The sequence below is a fragment of the Callithrix jacchus genome, chromosome 17 (genome assembly GCF_049354715.1).
Source record: "Callithrix jacchus isolate 240 chromosome 17, calJac240_pri, whole genome shotgun sequence".
NCBI lineage: Eukaryota > Metazoa > Chordata > Mammalia > Primates > Cebidae > Callithrix > Callithrix jacchus.
Genome location: NC_133518.1, coordinates 65,739,474 through 65,757,957, shown reverse-complemented (window position 1 = coordinate 65,757,957; position 18,484 = coordinate 65,739,474). Strand labels below are relative to the sequence as shown.

General features: G+C 42.3%; 1 protein-coding gene and 1 pseudogene across 21 annotated transcripts in view; one reads left to right on the top strand and one right to left on the bottom strand.

Moving 5' to 3' along the window:
• Positions 1–220: 220 nt before the first annotated feature.
• On the bottom strand, positions 221–1,096 carry LOC144579946 (ubiquitin-ribosomal protein eL40 fusion protein pseudogene; annotated as a pseudogene).
• A 1,107-nt stretch (positions 1,097–2,203) lies between these two features.
• Positions 2,204–18,484, top strand: part of SLC4A7 (solute carrier family 4 member 7) — a 102,305-nt gene continuing 86,024 nt past the window's right edge. For 13 of the 21 annotated variants that reach the window (XM_078354420.1, XM_035278176.3, XM_035278172.3 and 10 more), the window contains exon 1: positions 2,204–2,500. In XM_078354420.1, the coding sequence (XP_078210546.1) occupies positions 2,441–2,500 (60 nt within the window). In that variant the 5' untranslated portion in view covers positions 2,204–2,440. The remainder of the gene's footprint in view (positions 2,501–18,484) is intronic. The other 8 variants (XM_078354421.1, XM_035278177.3, XM_078354419.1 and 5 more) reach the window with 1 other exon arrangement.

The window sequence follows — 18,484 nt, the reverse complement described above, 5'->3', positions numbered from 1 at the left end:
TTTTGCTCTTGTTGCCCAGGCTGAAGTGCAATGGTGTAATCTCTGCCCACCACAACCTCTGCCTCCCGCGTTCAAGCGATTCTCTTGCCTCAGCCTCCGGAATAGCTGAGATTATAGGAACGTACCACCACGCCTGGCTAATTTTGTACTTTTAGTAGACACAGGGGTTTTTCCATGTTGGTCAGGTTGGTTTTGAACTCCCGATCTCAGGTGATCCACCTGCCTCAGCCTCCCAAACTCTTGAACTCCCAAGCCTCTTGAACTCTTGGAGTTCAAGACCAGCCTAGCCAACATGGTGAAACCCAAAGTGCTGGGATTATAGGTGTGAACCACTGCACCCAGCTTGGAAGAGTGTTATTTGAGCTTCTTCTGGGTCCGCAGGTTATTGACACGGCTACACTCCTTGTGGCAGTTGACAGCACCGGGTGCAGGCAAGTATAGCACTTGTGGCCGATCATCTTGTCGCAGTTGCATTTCTGGGTGAGCTGGTGGAGGGAAGGCTCAATAATGCCACCTTGAAGGCGCAGCACCAGGTGCAGGCTGGATTCTTTCTGGATGTTATAGTCTGAGAGAGCGTGACCATCCTCCAGCTGTTTGCCAGCAAATATCAGACGCTGCAGGTCAGGTGGGAGACCCTCCTTGTCTTTGACATTCTCAATGGTGTCACTGGGCTCAACCTCAAGGGTGATGGTCTTGTGCGTGAGGGTCTCTGCATCTCTGCTGCCTCTCTGAAGAAAAAGAGGACGGCGGATATTTTGTAGTATTGTGAGGATTATTGAGATGAAATACGTTTGCCAAATGTCACAGTCTTTAATTGCAGGCCTCTTTACATAGGAGCTATTAATAGAGGCACATCTGCTCTTGTACAAGTAAGTGAACAATGTGTGCTGGACTAGAAGTAACTTTCTGGAAAATTCAGGACAAAAGAGGACTAGGGCCCAAACAAGGAATGAATCATCCAGCATACCTGGCTACCTATTGCTGACAAAAAAGATTGCTAATACCCTGTCGGAGATGAATAGGATGTGAGCTCTGGACCCGCTAATGTATTTATATATGCTTCCTTTGCATTTCAGTTCTTCCCAACTAAATTTTTCATTACCTTTATTAAACACTGAAGAGAAACCTGTTAAAAATAATGACAATTATCAGCATGCTATGTGCCAGGCACTTTTATGAATAGAAATCCCCTTAATCCTTCAGTGAGCCTGTGTGGCAGGTATTATAATCATCTCTGGTTACAGATGGGATATTTGAAAGACAGGTGGCTCACGCCTGTAATCCCCAACACTTTGGGAGGCTGCGGCGGGTGGATCACCTGAGCACAGGAGTTCAAGACCAGCCTAGCCAACATGGTGAAACCCTGTCTCTACTAAAAATACAAAAAGTAGCCGGGCGTGGTGGCGCATGCCTGTAGTCTCAGCTGCTCGGGAAGTTGAGGCAGGAGCATTGCTTGAACCCAGGAAGCGGAGGTTGCAGTGAGTCGAGATCCCACCATTGCACTCCAGCCTGGGTGACAGAGTAAAACTCCGTCTCAAAAAAAGAAAAAACAAATGTGGCAGCTGTCGTGGTGCCCAGTGGACGAGCAAGCACAGAAGGACACCTGGCCAAGTGTACCCCGTCTTCCACAGTCCCCGAGTTGGGGTTCGTGCCTACTGGACTGAGAGAAAAGAAACTTTCAGGAGTCCTGAAGACTCGTTAGTTGCTTAGGAGGTTATTCTGGGTGTCCTTGAGAGAGGTGGCGTCCTCTTGACCTGCGGTCTCTCGAGAATGTAATTAGGAGCCAAGGAAGGTAGGTGGTGACCCCCCAACCCATTGCGAACCTCAGGGGAGCTTCCCAGTTAAAAAACTAGCTAGACTCTCAGCTTCGGTCAATTAAGCTTATACAAAGAGGGGCGGGGCGTCTAGAGGAGGTGGCACAGGGGAGGCGGGCGGAAGTCTGCTAGCCGCCGATTGGCTGGGGCAAATGTCCGTCGCGCCTCCCTCCCGCCCCATCTCCGGGTGGCCTCGCGGCGCGGCCTGCGGGCGCGCGGAGGAGGCTGGCTGTGCCAGACTGGCAAGGGGGCGTGACCCGAGGAGGCGGGGAGGGGGGCGTGTCTCGCCGGGCCCCGGAGCAGCGCGCGTCAGGGCTTGCGGCCCCGCCCCCGAGCCCCTCCTCCTACGCGGCTCTCTTCTCCTTCCCGCTCGGTCCTCCCGTTCGCTCAGTTCTCGCTCCAGGTTCCACGCCGCGGCCTCGCTCCCCTGCGAGAGCCAGCCCAGCGGCCGCAGCGCGCACACGCGCGACCCGCATCTCCCGCGATCCGCTCTCCCCACGCGCGCATACCTCGCGCACGGACGCACGCTCGTTTCTCCTCGCGCGCCGGGAGCTCGGCGGCGGGATCGGGCGGACCGCGCGGGGCAGCACCGTAGCGGCCGCCACGGGCTGGCTGGCCGGCGGGCCATGGAGGCAGATGGGGCCGGCGAGCAGATGAGACCGCTACTCACCCGGGTAACGAGCAGGGTGAGGGCGCCGCGGCGGTGGGACTCCTCGGCGGGCGGGGGGAGGGCGCGGGGCGAGGCAGACAAAGGCGGGGGGCGCGGCTGGCGTCGCGGCTCGGCCACCTAGTCCCAGGCCCGGCGCCCCCTCCACCTCCCGGCGGCCGGCGCGCCTCCCGTCCCCTTTGTGTGGCGGCCTGGGGCGCGGGTGCGAGGGGGCGGGCGGCTGCGCCGGGGAGGCCCGAGTCGGGGCGGCGGGCAGCGCGCCTCGGGCATCCTCGGCGCGGCTCAGGCGGGACACCGACATCCCCGCTGAGGCCGTGTGTGACCCTGACAATCCATCCCTTCCTTCCTTCCTGCAGCGCTCGCCTCCCCTGTTTCTCAGCGCGCTCCCCAGCCGGGGTCCCGGTTCCGGTTGGCGCAGGAGTTTCAGATTAGCACCTCGAAAAACCTTTCTTTTCCTTCTGAGAAGGACCGCGGCTCCACCTGTCTCTAGCCCCAGGCAGTGGTGAAGAGCTGGTTGACTCTTTCCCCCTCTTTCCGAGTGTCCCCTCCCGCTCCGCGGTGCGCTTTGTTCAGTGAATTCTCCGGCCGCGTGGACTGGCCGCCCTCCTTGGCGACCTAGGCTGTTTCTCGGTTGCCTGCCGGGTCTGCCTCCTCTGGCTGGAATTCGGGGAGTATCCTCCTGCCGCTGGCCAAGTAGAAGGAAGAGGGTGTCCTGAGCTGTCTGGTGCTCCTTCTCTAACTCAGCTAGCAAAATCGCGTTTCCTGCTGAGACTGGCTTTGACTTCAGGGTTAGAGGGGAGTGGGGATGGACTTAAGGCCGGTGTTGTGATGATGTGGGTGAGTGGCTCAGGCTTGAAGAAGCGGACTTCCTGCTTTCATTAGAGCACTTGCGTCTCCACAGTTCTTTCTCCTTTCCAAGTTCGTGACTCAAAGGAGATGGAAGTATTCTAAATTTTCCTACTTCTAATTTTTACTGTGCGACCAGCAGAGGCGGGAAGGTTGCCGGGAAAATTGTCTGGTCTTCCACAGCTAACAGGAAAATTGCTTCTCATGTGTTTTTCTTCAAGAGTTTTCTTTAAACTTCCTGTCAGCTTTCCCTTTTAACTTTTAGGATTATTGTTAAGGTTATGGGAGGTAGTCATTCATTAGTTCAGTACGTTCATTTATAAGTTCTCGAACATAGAGGAAAACTCGGTCTCCAGATAGTGAAGTCATTTAGCAGTGGTTATTGGAAGGTCATTCAGTGATGGAAATGGAATACTGGAAACTCATCCTACATAGTTTTCTGTAATTCCTTTTTTTTTCTTTTTAGACAGAGGCTCGCTCAGTCGCCTAAGCTGGAGTGCAGTGGCGCTATCTCCTCTAACTGCAACCTCCACCGCCTGGGTTCAAGTGATTCTCCCGCCTCAGTCTCTGGAGTAGCTGGGATTACAGGCATGCACCACCACGCCCGGGTCATTTTTTGCATTTTTAGTAGAGATGGGGTTTCGCCATGTTGCCCAGGCTGGTCTCAAACTCCTGACCTCAGGCAATCCGTCTGCCATGGCCTCCCAAAGTGCTAGGATTACAGGCGTGAGCTACCGCGCCTGGCCTTCTGTAAATTTTTGTGTAGCCTTTGAATAAACGGTTTTATAGCGCTTTCCCTGTGTGTTTCAGGTACTATGTTGTATTGAGCAGTAAAGTACATTCGAGTTTTCACAGAGCTGGATAGAAACTACGGTGTGTTTTTTCAAATATTGCCTGCTTAGCTAGTAGAGGAAATGTATGATAAGGCCATTGCCCTCCAAATTATTCATTCGTTCATTGTAATACTTATTTAGATTATTATTTACACTATTCTGTAGTGTCCAACAAGGCAGAACCAACTCCATCCTAATACTTACTTTTTTTGAGACCAGAATTTTGCTCTGTTGCCCAGGCTGGCGTGCAGTGGCTGGATCTTGCCTCATTGCAACCTCCGCCTCCTGGGTTCAGGTGATTCTCCTGCCTCAGCCTCCCAGGTAGCTGGGATTACAGACAAGCGTCACCACGCCTAGCTAATTTTGCATTTTTAGTAGAGAGGACATTTCATTATGTTGGTCAGGCTGGTCTCAAACTCCTGACCCCTGGTGATCCACCCACCTCTGCCTCACAGACTGCTGGGATTACACACGTGAACCACCGCGCTCAGCCCACATCTATCCTAATAGTAGTGATAGTTGAGTTGGGCGACAGATGACAAGGGAATTATTGAACATTGCTGTTAATGGTGTCGTAGGGGAGTACTTTGGAAGGGTAAACCTACTAAATCTTTGAGAAGGTAAGACTTGGCTACGGTTCACACATATAAATCAATAATAGAAATGAAATACAGCAAACTAGCATATAGTCTAAGAATAGAATGAGAGAATAGTAAAACTGTAGGTTGAACTGATTTGAAAACAGGAAAGGAACTATTGGCACTGATAAAATTAAATCTTTGCTCACCCAATTTTGGTAAATGAAAGTCATAAAAGAGAGAGATTATGATAGTCATCAGTCATAACTGTTTTCTCTAACTCGCAGCAGACTTCATCAGCATAGCCAAAAAAGTAGAACAAATTAATATTCATAAAACGCCATCTTAGGTTTGTAATTATGCAAAAAAATGTTGAATAGATTGGTGGCAGTTTATATTACTCTGAAACTGGAGCCCATCTGTGTCATAGTTTAGCTTCTGTGGTTTCTTCTGCTCCTAAAAGTCTGTAGTTTTCACTGATCAGGATGTTGGGATAGAGAGAGGAACGTCATTAATCTTACAAAAATGCAACTTATCTTTTGCTTTGCTATAAAACCTCATCATTGTAAGTCTTACTTGGAATTGTCAGTTTTTTGTTTTGTCTTACTTTCCAGTTTGGGTTAAATTCTGTTATAAATAGCATGGTTTAGAAAGTTCCTCAGTTTCAGCAGGTAATCTACTTTCTTTTAAGCAGTGGATGATTTAACATAGTTCTGATACTACTGAAATTTTGGGACCATGATATTTTTCCATGATTTTGTTATGATTTTATTCATTTTGCACATAGTTACTAAATATCTCATAGGTACTAGGTAATGGGGATATAGTCAAGCAAGGTAGACAGAATCCTGCCTTTGTTGAGTTTATTCTGGCATATGGTGTGAAAATAGTGATAGCATTTACATTCCTGCTAATTCTGTTTGTGAGTGCCAGTTAAAACATTTCATGAGTCTGTTAGAAATTAAGAAAAAAAAGGAAGTATGTTTGGTTCACAATCCATGGAGTTGTCGTAAAGGGAGAGAGCAAATCTGAAACTGTAGGACAAGGCTGGTTGCTCTGACTCATGTACTTTGGGAGGCTGAGGTGGGAGGATTGCTTGAGCATAGGGGTTTTGAGACCAGCCTGGGCAACATAGTGGGACCCTGTCTCTACAAAACATAATCACCCAGGTGTGCTGGTGCTCGCCTCTAGTCCCAGCTACTTGGAAGGCTGAGGCAGGTGGATCACTTGAGCCTGGGAGGTTGAGGCTGCAGTGAGCTGTTGTCATGTCACTGTACTGCAGCTTGGGTGACAGAGTGAAGCCCCGGCTCAAAAAACACTGTAGGACAATTGAGTTAGAATCACGAATTGTTTTGCCTGGTAATTGAGATGGGGAAGTACACAGGTTTTCTTCTAAGGGCTTAGAGAATTTTGTTACCCTAGACTCTTGTTATTTGAATAGGTTAGAATACAAAGTCAAAGTAACCTGGTGTTAGAGGAACCTGGTATATTATTTTAGTGGTATGTGGTGTGCTAACCAATATATTCTAAAATTTTGCTAGGTATAATTTTCAACATCCTGTAATGGGTTGTTTTCTTTCTCTTTTCCTCCCCCTCCTTCTTACTGTATCTTACCACAAATATGATCTTAAAGTGGATAGGATGTGCAACTGACAAAACTGTGTGGGTCTTTAGGCACTTACAGATCTTTCCATAGGGTTACTGTTAAAGATTAGTTACAGGTCAGTATAGCTTTTGATTTATACTATAGTTTCTTCTTGATTATGATTGTCTCTGTAGTTACCACTTTTTATGCATACAGTATTTTTAGTTCTGCAATAAGCATGTACATTCTAGCTTACAGTGAAATTTACTTTTCGTTTAGCAGGCAACTTTGTGTATTTTGTTGCATTTTTTGCAATTTGGGAAAATTTAGGATTATTTGCAGTTGTAATGGTGACAAACCAGTAAAAGGTCTATGGCTGACATAGTGTTATGATAGTGTTTGGCAGTGCTGTTGTTGACAGTCTTCCCTAGGGCAGAGGGCTAGCTGATTGGAGCAGACTAGGTTGCCTAAATTAGTGACTCTTTTCTTCCATGGAGTAGACAATTTCAAATGAATGTTATGTGAGTGGCCTAACACTTTGTGTTGTTGTTGTTGAGGCAGGGTCTCACCCTCAGGGTTGCCCAGGCTGAAGTTCAGTGCCATGATCACTGCACACTGCAGCCTCGACTTCTCAGGCTCACGTGATCTAAGCCTAAGCCTCCTGAGTAGCTGGGAATATGCACACCACCACACCTGGCTAATTTTTTGTACTTTTAGTAGAGACAGGGTTTCAACATATTGCACAGGCTGATGTCGAACTCCTTGGCTCAAGCAATCCACCCTCCTCTACCTGCCAATTTGCTGGGATTACAGGCGTGAGCCACTGCACCTTGCCAACACATCTTTTCAGTACTTGGTTTAGAAAGTTAATGTTTGTGCTCGCCTCAGCAGTACATATACTAAAATTGGAAAATTAATATGTTTATGGTATAGATCTGTATTTTATCTGGAGTTGATATGCCAGTACCTTCAGGTTCTAGTTTGACCTTTTTTTTTTTTTTTTTTTCCCTTTTTATGAGACAGGGTCTTAACTCTGTCACCTAGGCTGGAGTGCATTGGTGCCATCTCGGCTCACTACAATTTCCGCCTCCTGGGTTCAAGTGATTCTTGTGCCTCACCCTCCTGATTAGGTGGGATTTTAGGGACTCGCCACCACACCCCTCCCCCCTTCTTTTTTGTATTTTTAGTAGAGACAAGGTTTCACTATGTTGGCCAGGCTGGTCTTGAACTCCTGATGGCAAATGATCCACCTGCCTCTGCCTCCTAAAGTGCTGAGATTACTGGCATGAGCCACTGCTCCCGGCCTAGTTGGCAGTTTTAAGCAGATTTTCAGATTTCTTTCAAAGAAGATGTTTTAAAATGTTTTATTTTTTCTTAAGCCATTTTACTGAGTGTACTTTAAGCAGTTTATTTTCAGTATCAAGAGGGCAGAGCACAGTCTGGTGTTCATAGTGAAATAGAGAAGATGCTTTAATGTTTTAAATGTCCTTTTTTTAAAAAAATTGTTTTCAGATAATTTGATGTGAACTAGTGTCATTTGGTTCTGATTCTATTCACTTACATCTTAGGCAGTAGAGAAGTTGTCTTCTCTTTCTCTCTGGATTCCAGGACTGTATTGCTTCATTTCAGTAAGATTTCCCAATTTAGAAAAGATGTCAAATTGCCTATCATCTCTGATTAGGAACATGAGAAATGGTTATACTTTTGACAGTAGATTCACACTTGGAAGATGCCTGTTTTATTTTGTTATAGAAGGGAATGTGGAATGGTTTTTCAGAAGAGCATGAAATAGGGGAAAAGATGATACTTAAAACCTTTTTTCTCTCATAATTTGCCATGACACATAATTAACACTTTGTGCTTTTGTTCTTGCTGCATATTCTTTGATACACACAGTGTTTTTCATTGATTACTATTTTTTTTATTCTAGAAAAATACTGAAAATACAAAGAACTACTCTTAGGAATTGACGTACTCAACAAATAAGAATAAAGCAAATTTATGTATAGGAGACTCTTTCCATTGAGTCCCATGGTTGTACTGGAGATGTTTTCTGTTAAAGTCTTCTAAGAAACAAATTTTTGATAGTGATTTTAATTAAAGTTTTCTATTCTAAATATTGTACTGTGGCGACTGAGATATTATCTTGAGCTAGAAAACATTAAAAAAAAGTTTGCACTTTTTAACATTTGCTCTGGGTGGGTGGGAGTTGTGTCAGGGAAGTGAGGGAAGAAGGATGGAAAGGGCTGCTATTCTGTGAATTACAACAGATGCCTTCTTTAGGCAGATGCAAACTTTAGCACAAAGCAGGATGAGAGGACCCTAAGCTGAGCTTCAGCCCTCCTCTGGAAACCCTTCTGTAAGGTAGGGTTTTTTTTAATTCCCAAAACCAGATGTGGTAGTCCTGAATGTATCACCTTTCTAAATTAATACCTCTTCTCTCCTAATCATTCCCCTACCTGACTACAGTCATGCTTGGGATTTTTTGATCTGCATCTAAAACTGGATTTTTTTCCCCCTTTCTCCTGGGCATTCATATTGCCACATTCAAATTTGCAGCAAAATTATACTTCTGGTAGCTGCTGCTATCAGATGTGAAATGTACTGCGTTCTAAAAAAATCCTTGATGTTGAGATTTCATACTGTACAAGACAAATTAAAGACCATCTTTCTCGATTCTGTAAGAATCTAATTTATTTAAAGTAAGAGACACTTTAAAAATCAGACGAGAACCCCTTGTAATAGTTCCCACTGTAATTTAGTAAAATCTAGTTTGATACCATTAATTATTAAACATGATTCCTTTGGGTATGTTTTGTTTGCACCAAGGTAGAACTCATGGTGAATTATCTGCTTTTTATTACCCATTTGCTTTGCACGAAAAGTGTCCTGGGTTCTCTCCTAGCATTTGGAATATTAATGGTGCCATAGATAATATGGCACTGTCTAGTTAAAATTAAAATAGAGATGACCATGGGATCCGTGATGGGCCTTGGGGGTCCTTGAAGCCTCAGAAACTATGAAAAATTTTATGTTCCTATGCATTCTTTCCAGGAGAGGGTCAAATAGCTTTTTACTTTCACATCTCAAAGGACTTTATCATTCAAAAAACAGCTAAGGAATGCAGTCTGAAAATTAAGCTCAGCTTGGTTTGTTTCTTTCTTCAAAGTTCATAGTCTTATATTTAGTTTAAATAGCTGACAATAATGATTACATCCACTCCATTTAACATTCCTTTACAGTTTATTTCCCAGAATGCTACATCTATGGGAGGTTTTGCCAGAGAACCATTCCGTAGACAGGCAAGTTTGGAAAACGTCTTACATTATACTATTTGGAGGTGCACAAAACATAACAGTGTGTATTAAAGGTTCTGAGTAGGGCCGGGCATGGTGGCTCATGCCTGTAATCTTTGGGAAGGTGAGGCAGGTGGATTGCCTGAGCTCAGGAGTTCAAGACCAGCCTGGGCAACAAGGTGAAACCTCGTCTGTACTAAAATACAAAAATTAGCCAGGTGTGTTGGTGTATGCCTGTAGACCCAGCTACTCAGGAGGCTGAGGCAGGAGAATCGCTTAAACCTGGGAGACGGATGTTGCGTTGAGCCAAGATGATACTCCAGCCTGGGCGACAGAGTGAAACTCTGTCTCCAAAAAAAGAGGCTCTGAGAAATCTTATAAAATATATATTAAGCTGGGCACAGTGGCTAGTACCTGTAGTCCCAGCTACTAGGGAGGCTGAGGTGGGAGGATCTCTTGAGCCCAGGAGTTCTGGGCTGTAGTGCCCTTTGGCATCAATATGATGAGCTTCTGGGAGTGGGGGACCACCAGGTTGCCTAAGGAGGGGTGAACCAGCCCAGGTTGGAAATGGAGCAGGTCAAAACTCCCATGCTGATCAGTAGTGGGATTGCGCCTGTGAATAGCCACTGCACTCCAGCCTGGGCAACATAGTGAGACCCCATCTCTAAAAACAAAAATCAAAACGAAACAAAACAATATATTAAACTTTGATGAGGAGAGAATGCAGCTTAATATTAAATGATATTGCCAAACCAGAGATCTTTGATTATTCCGGACTAATGAGAAACAGAAGTGAAGAGGAGGAGCAGTGGTTTGGTATCAACCATGGGTTCAGATCTTAGCTTAGCCTCTAATGGTAGAGCCTGAAAATTATTAGAAAATCTCTTTCTCCCTGTGAGTTCACATCTTTAACACTGTTATAACAATAAATGATTAAATGAGAGACCTAATAAAATGCATTGTTCAGAGCAGGCTTTCTCTAAAAAGTTAGTTATCTGTTCTTCACTAACTTGCCACACAGCAAAGGACAAACTCATACATCTTACATTAGGATTTGCATCAATGTGAGAAACATGACATTCCTCCTGCCCAGTGCTAGGCTTAGAGGAAGAGTATGGTGGAACCTTCAATGGAGTTTCATTATTTCTTCTGAGGGGCTAGAATAGTGCTGAAGTTACCAATTCAGAGTTAGATGTAGTTCTTCCCTTCTATTTTTAAAAGGTTTTATTACATAAGTTTTGTGAATTAAGTTGCTAAGTTAGAGAAATTAAGTATCTGAATGAAATTTGCCTCTCTGCCTCCAGGTTCCCTGAGGGCTGGGGATAGTGTTTTCCTGGGTCATTCACTGCTAAATTCTCAGTTAAGTCTAGCTTAGGGTTTAACACATTGAACAAATGTATTTGTTCAGTGGATGAATGTTAGGATAAAGTTAGTCTGTTATGACACTGCTACAGAGAACTACCTGAGACTGGGTTGTATATGAAGGAAAGAGGTTTAATTGACTCACAGTTCTACAGGTTACAGGATGGGAAGACTCAGGAAACAGACATGGTAGAAGGGGAAGCACGGAAGTCTTCACATGGCGGCAGGAGAGGGAGAGAAGTGAGAAGTGCTACACACTCTCAAAATCGAGTTCTCATGAGAACTCATGAGAACAGCGAGGGGGACATCTGCCCCCAGGATTCAGTCATCTCCGACCAGGCCCCTTCTTCAACCCAAGAGGATTACAGTTTGACAGGAGATTTGGGTGGGGGCACAGAGCCAAAGGATAGCAGGTGATATCATGACTCAGTAAGATTGGAAATTGAGTGTACTACTAGTTAATTGTTTAATTAGTCAAGTGATACATTATATGACTATTATTTATGGTAGTAACCATTAAGAAAAAGAATGCTACTTTGCTTGATACAACTGCCAGTAGAAGACAATGTTTCTTGCCTTGTTTCCTTGAGTGGGAATGTTGAGTAAATACAGTAAATGCAAGTTGGATTGATTCCAAAGAGTACATAACGTTTTTAAAACCTGAGAGAAAATTTTAGGCAGGTGAATATTAAGCACCATTCAAATGAAAATTTCATTAAAATTTATCCTATTTTCACCACTTTTAAGTACACTTACATTGATTGTTGGAAAACAGTGGGAATTTTACTTAAATCTTTTTATTTTTATTGCATTTTAGGTTTTGGGGTACATGTGCAGAACATGCAAGATAGTTGCATAGGTACACACGTGGCAGTGTGATTTACTGTCTTCCTCCCCTTCGCCCACATCTGGTATTTCTCCCCATGCTATCCCTCCCCAGCTCCCCCCGCCCTGCTGTCCCTCCCCTATTCCCCCCAATAGACACCAGTGTGTAGTGCTCCCCTCCATGTCCATGAGTTCTCATTGTTCATCACCCACCTATGAGTGAAAATATGCGATATTTCATTTTCTGTTCTTGTGTCAGTTTGCTGAGGATGATGTTCTCCAGATTCATCCATGTCCCTACAGAGGACACGAACTCATCGTTTTTGATGGCTGCATAATATTCCATGGTGTATATGTGCCACATTTTTCCAGTCCAGTCTATCATCGATGGGCATTTGGGTTGGTTCCAGGTCTTTGCTATTGTAAACAGTGCTGCAGTGAACATTTGTGTGCATGTGTCCTTATAGTAGAATGATTTATAGTCCTTTGGATATATACCCAGTAATGGGATTGCTGGGTCTTCTATTTCTAGGTCTTTGAGGAATGGCCATACTGTCTTCCACAACGGTTGAACTAATTTACACTCCCACCAGCAGTGTAAAAGTGTTCCTATTTCTCCACATCCTCTCCAGCATCTGTTGTCTCCAGATTTTTTAATGATCGCCATTCTAACTGGCTTGAGATGGTATCTCAATATAGTTTTGATTTGCATCTCTCTGATGACCGTGATGATGAGCATTTTTTCATATGTTTGTTGGCCTCATGTATGTCTTCTTTTGTAAAGTGTCTGTTCATATCCTTTGCCCATTTTTGAATGGGCTTGTTTGTTTTTTTCTTGTAAATCTGTTTGAGTTCTTTGTAAATTCTGGATATCAGCCCTTTGTCAGATGGGTAAACTGCAAAAACTTTTTTCCATTCTGTTGGTTGCCGATTCACTCTAGTGACTGTTTCTTTTGCCGTGCAGAAGCTGTGGAGTTTGATTAGGTCCCATTTGTCTATTTTGGCTTTTGCTGCCAATGCCTTTGGTATTTTGGTCATGAATTCCTTGCCTACTCCTATGTCCTGAATGGCTTTGCCTAGATTTCCTTCTAGGGTTTTTATGGTGCCAGGTCTTATGTTGAAGTCTTTAATCCATCTGGAGTTAATTTTAGTGTAAGGTGTCAGGAAGGGGTCCAGTTTCTGCTTTCTGCACATGGCTAGCCAGTTTTCCCAACACCATTTATTAAACAGGGAATCCTTTCCCCATTGCTTGTTTTTGTCAGGCTTATCAAAGATTGTATGGTTGTAGATATGTTGTGTTGCCTCTGATGCCTCTGTTCTGTTCCATTGGTCTATATCTCTGTTTTGGTACCAGTACCATGCTGTTTTGATTAAATCTTAATACTTGTGTAATTTTGCTTTATGAAAAGCAGTGACTTATGATATATGTGATTATAAAACCACCAAAATGACAAGAGATTTCAGATTCCAGATGTCAGCTGTTATATGTATTGTTTTGAAATTATGCTATTCTGTTCTTTGTAGAAGTATTACCTACATAATAGAAAATTTTTCTGTTCATCTGCTTTTAATTTTGTGATTTCGAGGTTTGCGGGACCCTCTTCCTTCCTGGACTCTGCCTCCCTCACTTGCCAATCCATGCATAAATGTTTATACAGGTGTTATAATTAGCCAATACACTGACTCAGTAGAGTCCTTTCAGTAATAGTTTGTCTTTATTTTTGTTTTTTTTTTGTAATTATTCCCAAATGACCTTAATTATGAAATGTGCAAGAGTAACTTCCTTATCCATTTTTGCTTATGCCACTAGCAGTATCCTCGGATAAGATTTTGTTATGAGCCTGTTTGTATTTGGGCAAGTTGGTCATTTGTTAGGAATAAGGGATTCATTCAGCCTAAAATTGGCCTTCATTTGATCTTATTGAGCTATTTTATTCAGTAATAGGAAATTCAGTAAATAATCACAGGCCTCAACCCTCATTTTGAAAACAAGGTAAAGTTTGGAGGTGGCTTAACCTAGATGTAACAAATGCATGTTTGGGTTTCAGATACACCTGGGTTCCCAATTTCTAATCTGCCACAAGGTGGCTTTGGGCAACTAACATCTTTGAATCTCACTTTTCTCATTTGCAAATTGGAATTACTGCATTAAACTTGTCTCATGATCTGGTAGAATGCTGTGTGTAAAATGCTAAATGTGCCTCTTGGAAACTTGCTATTAATAATCAGCCTGTGTTCTTATGGAGTATCCTACGTACCGAAATTCTAAAAGAGTTTGTATATAGAAAGAAGAAAGAGAAAAAAATCTTGGCTATTCTTAAACTCTTGGTATTTAGATATTCTAGATAACGATGTGGTCAGGGGTTTGATACTGTTTTTTTTTTTATTTTGTGACTGAGTCTCACTCTGTTGCCCAGGCTGGGATGCAGTGGCACAATGTCAGCTCACTGCAGCCTCCATCTCCCAGGTTCAAGCAATTCTCTTGCCTTGGCTTCCCAAGAAGCTGAGTTTACAGGTGTGTGCCATCATGCCTGGCTAATATTTTTGTATTTTTAGTAGAGATGGGCTTTTACCATGCTGGCCAGGCTGCTCTCGAAAACTCCTGACCTCAAGTGATCCAGCTAAGTGCTGGAATTAAAGGCATGAGCCACTGCGCCTAGTCTGATACTGGCTTATTGCCTAAAGCATCACATTTTAAAGGATAAGACATGTTGACAAAAATGTTTAAAAGCTTAAAGTATAAGTATCTTCCTTTAAATGATTTAACCATTTTGACAAAATATTTAAAATGTTATATATCTTTCCTTTTCAAAATAAAGTACTGATCACTAACTAGCTTTAGACTGTTTTTAAAACTTGTTTTTAACTGTTTTATCATTGAATTTCTTTTCTGCTGTAGATTTGTTACTGATAACAAATGAAATCACAGTTATAATTTATTTTTGTAACTTAAAGATGTTTAGGAATTTCCAGAATAACTATGTGGCACTGAATTTTATGGGGTTAATATACTCAATCTGCCTATCATCTATGCATTTATTGGTTTATTTTTTGAGATGGAGTCTCACTCTGTCACCCAGGCTGGAGTGCTGATATGATTTCGGCTCACTACAGCCTCCACATCCTGGACTCAAGCAATCCTCCCACTTCAGCCTCCAGGGTAGCTGGGACTATAGGCACGCACCACCACGCTTGGCTAATTTTTTGTATTTTTGGTTTTGCCGTGTTGCCCTGGCTAGTCTTCAACTCCTTAGCTCAAGTGATCTGCCTACCTCCTGGGATTATGGCTGTGAGCTTGGCCTCAAGCTGCTCTTCTAGTTTAGAAAAATGTGATTGATCAAAGAGGTTAATTAAGTAGGAATTTTAAAGTAATTCAGCTTGTCGTTAAGAGTTGTATATGTATTGACTTTATTAAGTTAATTGCATTATTTTGTAAAGAAATGAGGTCTTGCTATGTTGCCTAGGCAAGAATTTGGTGGCTATTCTCAGGTATAATCATAGTGTACAGAAGCCCTGAACTCCTGGGCTCAAGTGGTCCTCTGGCGTCAGCCTCCCAAGTAGCTGGGACTAATGGTGGGTACAAACACACCATTCCCAGCTTATCAATTTTTGAGATGTTTTCTTACCTCCATTTTTTAAGCTGATTCAAATATTTTTTTTTTTTTTTTTTGAAACAGAATCTCCCTCTATTGCCCAGGCTGGAGTGCAGTGGCGTGATCTGCCCTCACTGCAGTCTCCGCCTCCCAGGTTCAAGTGATTCTCCTGCCTCAGCCTCCCAAGTAGCTGGGACTACAGGTTAACTTTTGTATTTTTAGGAGAGACGAGGTTTTGCTGTGTGATGGCCAGGCTGGTCTCCAACTCTGACCTCAGGTGATCAGCTCACCTTGTCCTCCCAAAGTGCTGGGATTACAGGCGTAAGTCATCACAACCAGTCTGCATTCAATTAAAAAATTTTTTTAAATTTACTGTCTTGTCATTGACGTAAGCTCATGTATTCAATTTTTATATGTTAACTTTTTTGCTATCCTCTGCTAATTGCGTTGGTTTAGCAATAAATGGCTTTAAAAGGTTAAGAAATGAATATTGACTGGATTAGCTGGGAGGGATTGTTGTTTTATACTATGCCAGTGCCTTCTTTGTTATGATTGTGGGCTTTGAATAGTTAGGGGCAGTTTGAGATTGTAATTTGGTAGCAGTGATTTTAGATGTTGGGGGATTGCTGCCTCTCTGCTCATTTAGAATTAATAGCTGATTGGAGGAGTAAATACTGTTCACCGAGAAGATTTTTGTATAAAGCCAAAATGATAACATTTTCAGCTTTATTTTTCAGTCGGCCTCAGGAACGTCACATAAAGTGTAAAAAATGAGCGTTGGCTGACAGATTTTTGTTGGGCCTGTTGGTTAGGAGTCATTTACTGTTTAATGCTTCAAATGTCAAAACTTTTGCTTTAGTTTGTCATCTGAAACAAATAAACCTGAACCACAGTTTATAAAATGAAGGCATGGGACCTTGAATGGGAATATTTATTTTATTTTATTTTTAAAAAATTTTTAAGAGACAGGGTTTCACCATGTTGGTCAGGCTGGTCTCAAACTCCTGACCTTGTTATCCCCCCAACCTTGGCCTGTCAAAGTGCTGGGATTACAGGCGTGAGCCACCGCGCCCAGCCCTAATGGGAATTTTTTTACTCACTTTGTTGATGGTGTATTAAAGCTTCAAATCTGTCCCCTTTCACCTTGTTCTCCATTTCAAATAGCTATGGGGCGGAAATTCTGACTAGCCTCTGCCTGCTTGTAATGTAGTTATTGTTGTATAAAACTCAGAAAGGATCTACCCCAAATATTCATCTTCTGAATCTCTTCCTTCAGATTGAATCTTTTCCAAGCTGCAGGTTGTGACTTATTAATAACTTGTAAGAACAGTGTAGTGTATTATAAGTGTTAGAAAAGAAAGGAACAGAATAGAACACTTAAAAACTACGTTACAAATAGTAAGGACACATATTGTTTTGTGAAACCTTTTGTTTGTTTTATTCATAGGTACATACATACATGACATGTTAAGAGGTATGTTATGCTTGGCCTTTTGGCTAAGATCAAATGAAGAGGTATGTTACATACTGGGTCGTGATGCAAAATGTGTTTCCAGGGTTTGCTGTTTTTTTTTTTTTTTTAAAGTTGGAGCTACTTACTCTTTTGTTCCTTTATTTAAAACAAGTTGGAAAACCATTGGTATAGATTAACAGTTGATTTCATTCTTTTGGGAATAATACATACATACATATTCATGTGTTCAATATATACATCAATCATATATATTCCTTAAAATGTTAACACCCAAGTATTAGTATTTAGATTAAACGCTGTTATTTGGCTTATAAATTAACAGTACATCAAAGATTTTATTTTGGTAAATTTAACTTCATACTTCATTAATAGATTACTTGTTCCATGTATAATATTAATAAATTGAGGTGTAATGAGAAGAAAGAACTGCCAACAGATTATCTTCTGTTCAATTTCAAACTCAAATTAACTGCTTAAGCCTTTAAGCTCATGGGCAAAAAAAAAAAAAAATCTACAATTAGCAAGACTTTGTTTAGTCAGTTTGACTCAGAAATACTTGAAATATTGCAGTGTGTTTAATTTGAAGAGGACTTATGGAAAACTATACCTTGTCCTACACATCTCTTCATTTATATCCTTTGTAATATTCTTTATAAACTGGTAAACGTAAGAAGTGTGTCTGTGAGTTCTGTGAGCTGTTAAAATTTTAGTGGTGCTAAAAACGGAAGTGGTTGCCCAAATTAAGCAATGTCAACTCAGCAGTGGTATTTAGCAGTATGAAACCCAGTGGACTGGCTGTGCTCCTTACTGAAACATATGCTTTAAAATGAGACAGGTTTCCATTGGTCTTATACAGATTTCTCCTTCCTCTTTTCTTGGCTGGCTATTTGCTTGAAGTTTATCTGTGTAAATCAAATTAAAATCTTCATGTTTGTTATAGTATTAATACTGGTTTATTGTGTTAATGTTTGTGTTGCTTATTGCTGTGATTTCAATTTTGTTAGCTGGTACCGAATTGCTAGTATTTTAAAATAATTAAGTGAACATTTTTGTGATTGTTTCACTTACAATTCCATAAATAAGGCCTATGAGTAAAAATATAGTTTAAAACGGTACGGTATGTGGCCTAGTGGAATGAACATGGTGCTTTGAAATCACATACCCCTGATTTGAATAATGATCAGCTGTGTTATTATAAGGAGTTTTTGTGAGAATTAACAATAATGTTTGTAAGTGGCCCAGTGAAAAGTGCATTGTCCCTAGAGGCAGGACATTATTTTAAATTCTGTCTTATCCAAGCTGAAGCAATTGGGAACATTATTTAATTTTTCTGAGTCTCAAGTTTCTTCTTTCACATACTTGGGAGAGTAACACTTGCTCCAATATTTTTTTTTTTTTTTAAGAGATGGGGGTTTCACCAAGTTGGCCAGGATGGTCTCTATCTCCTGACCTTGTGATCCACCCGCCTCGGCCTCCCAAAGTGCTGGGATTACAGGCATGGCTGGTTTCGAACTCCTGACCTCAGGTGATCCACTCACCTCAGCCTCCCAAAGTGCTGGGATTCTAGGCGTAAACCACTGTGCCTGGCCAAGAAAGTAAAAATTTTAAAGA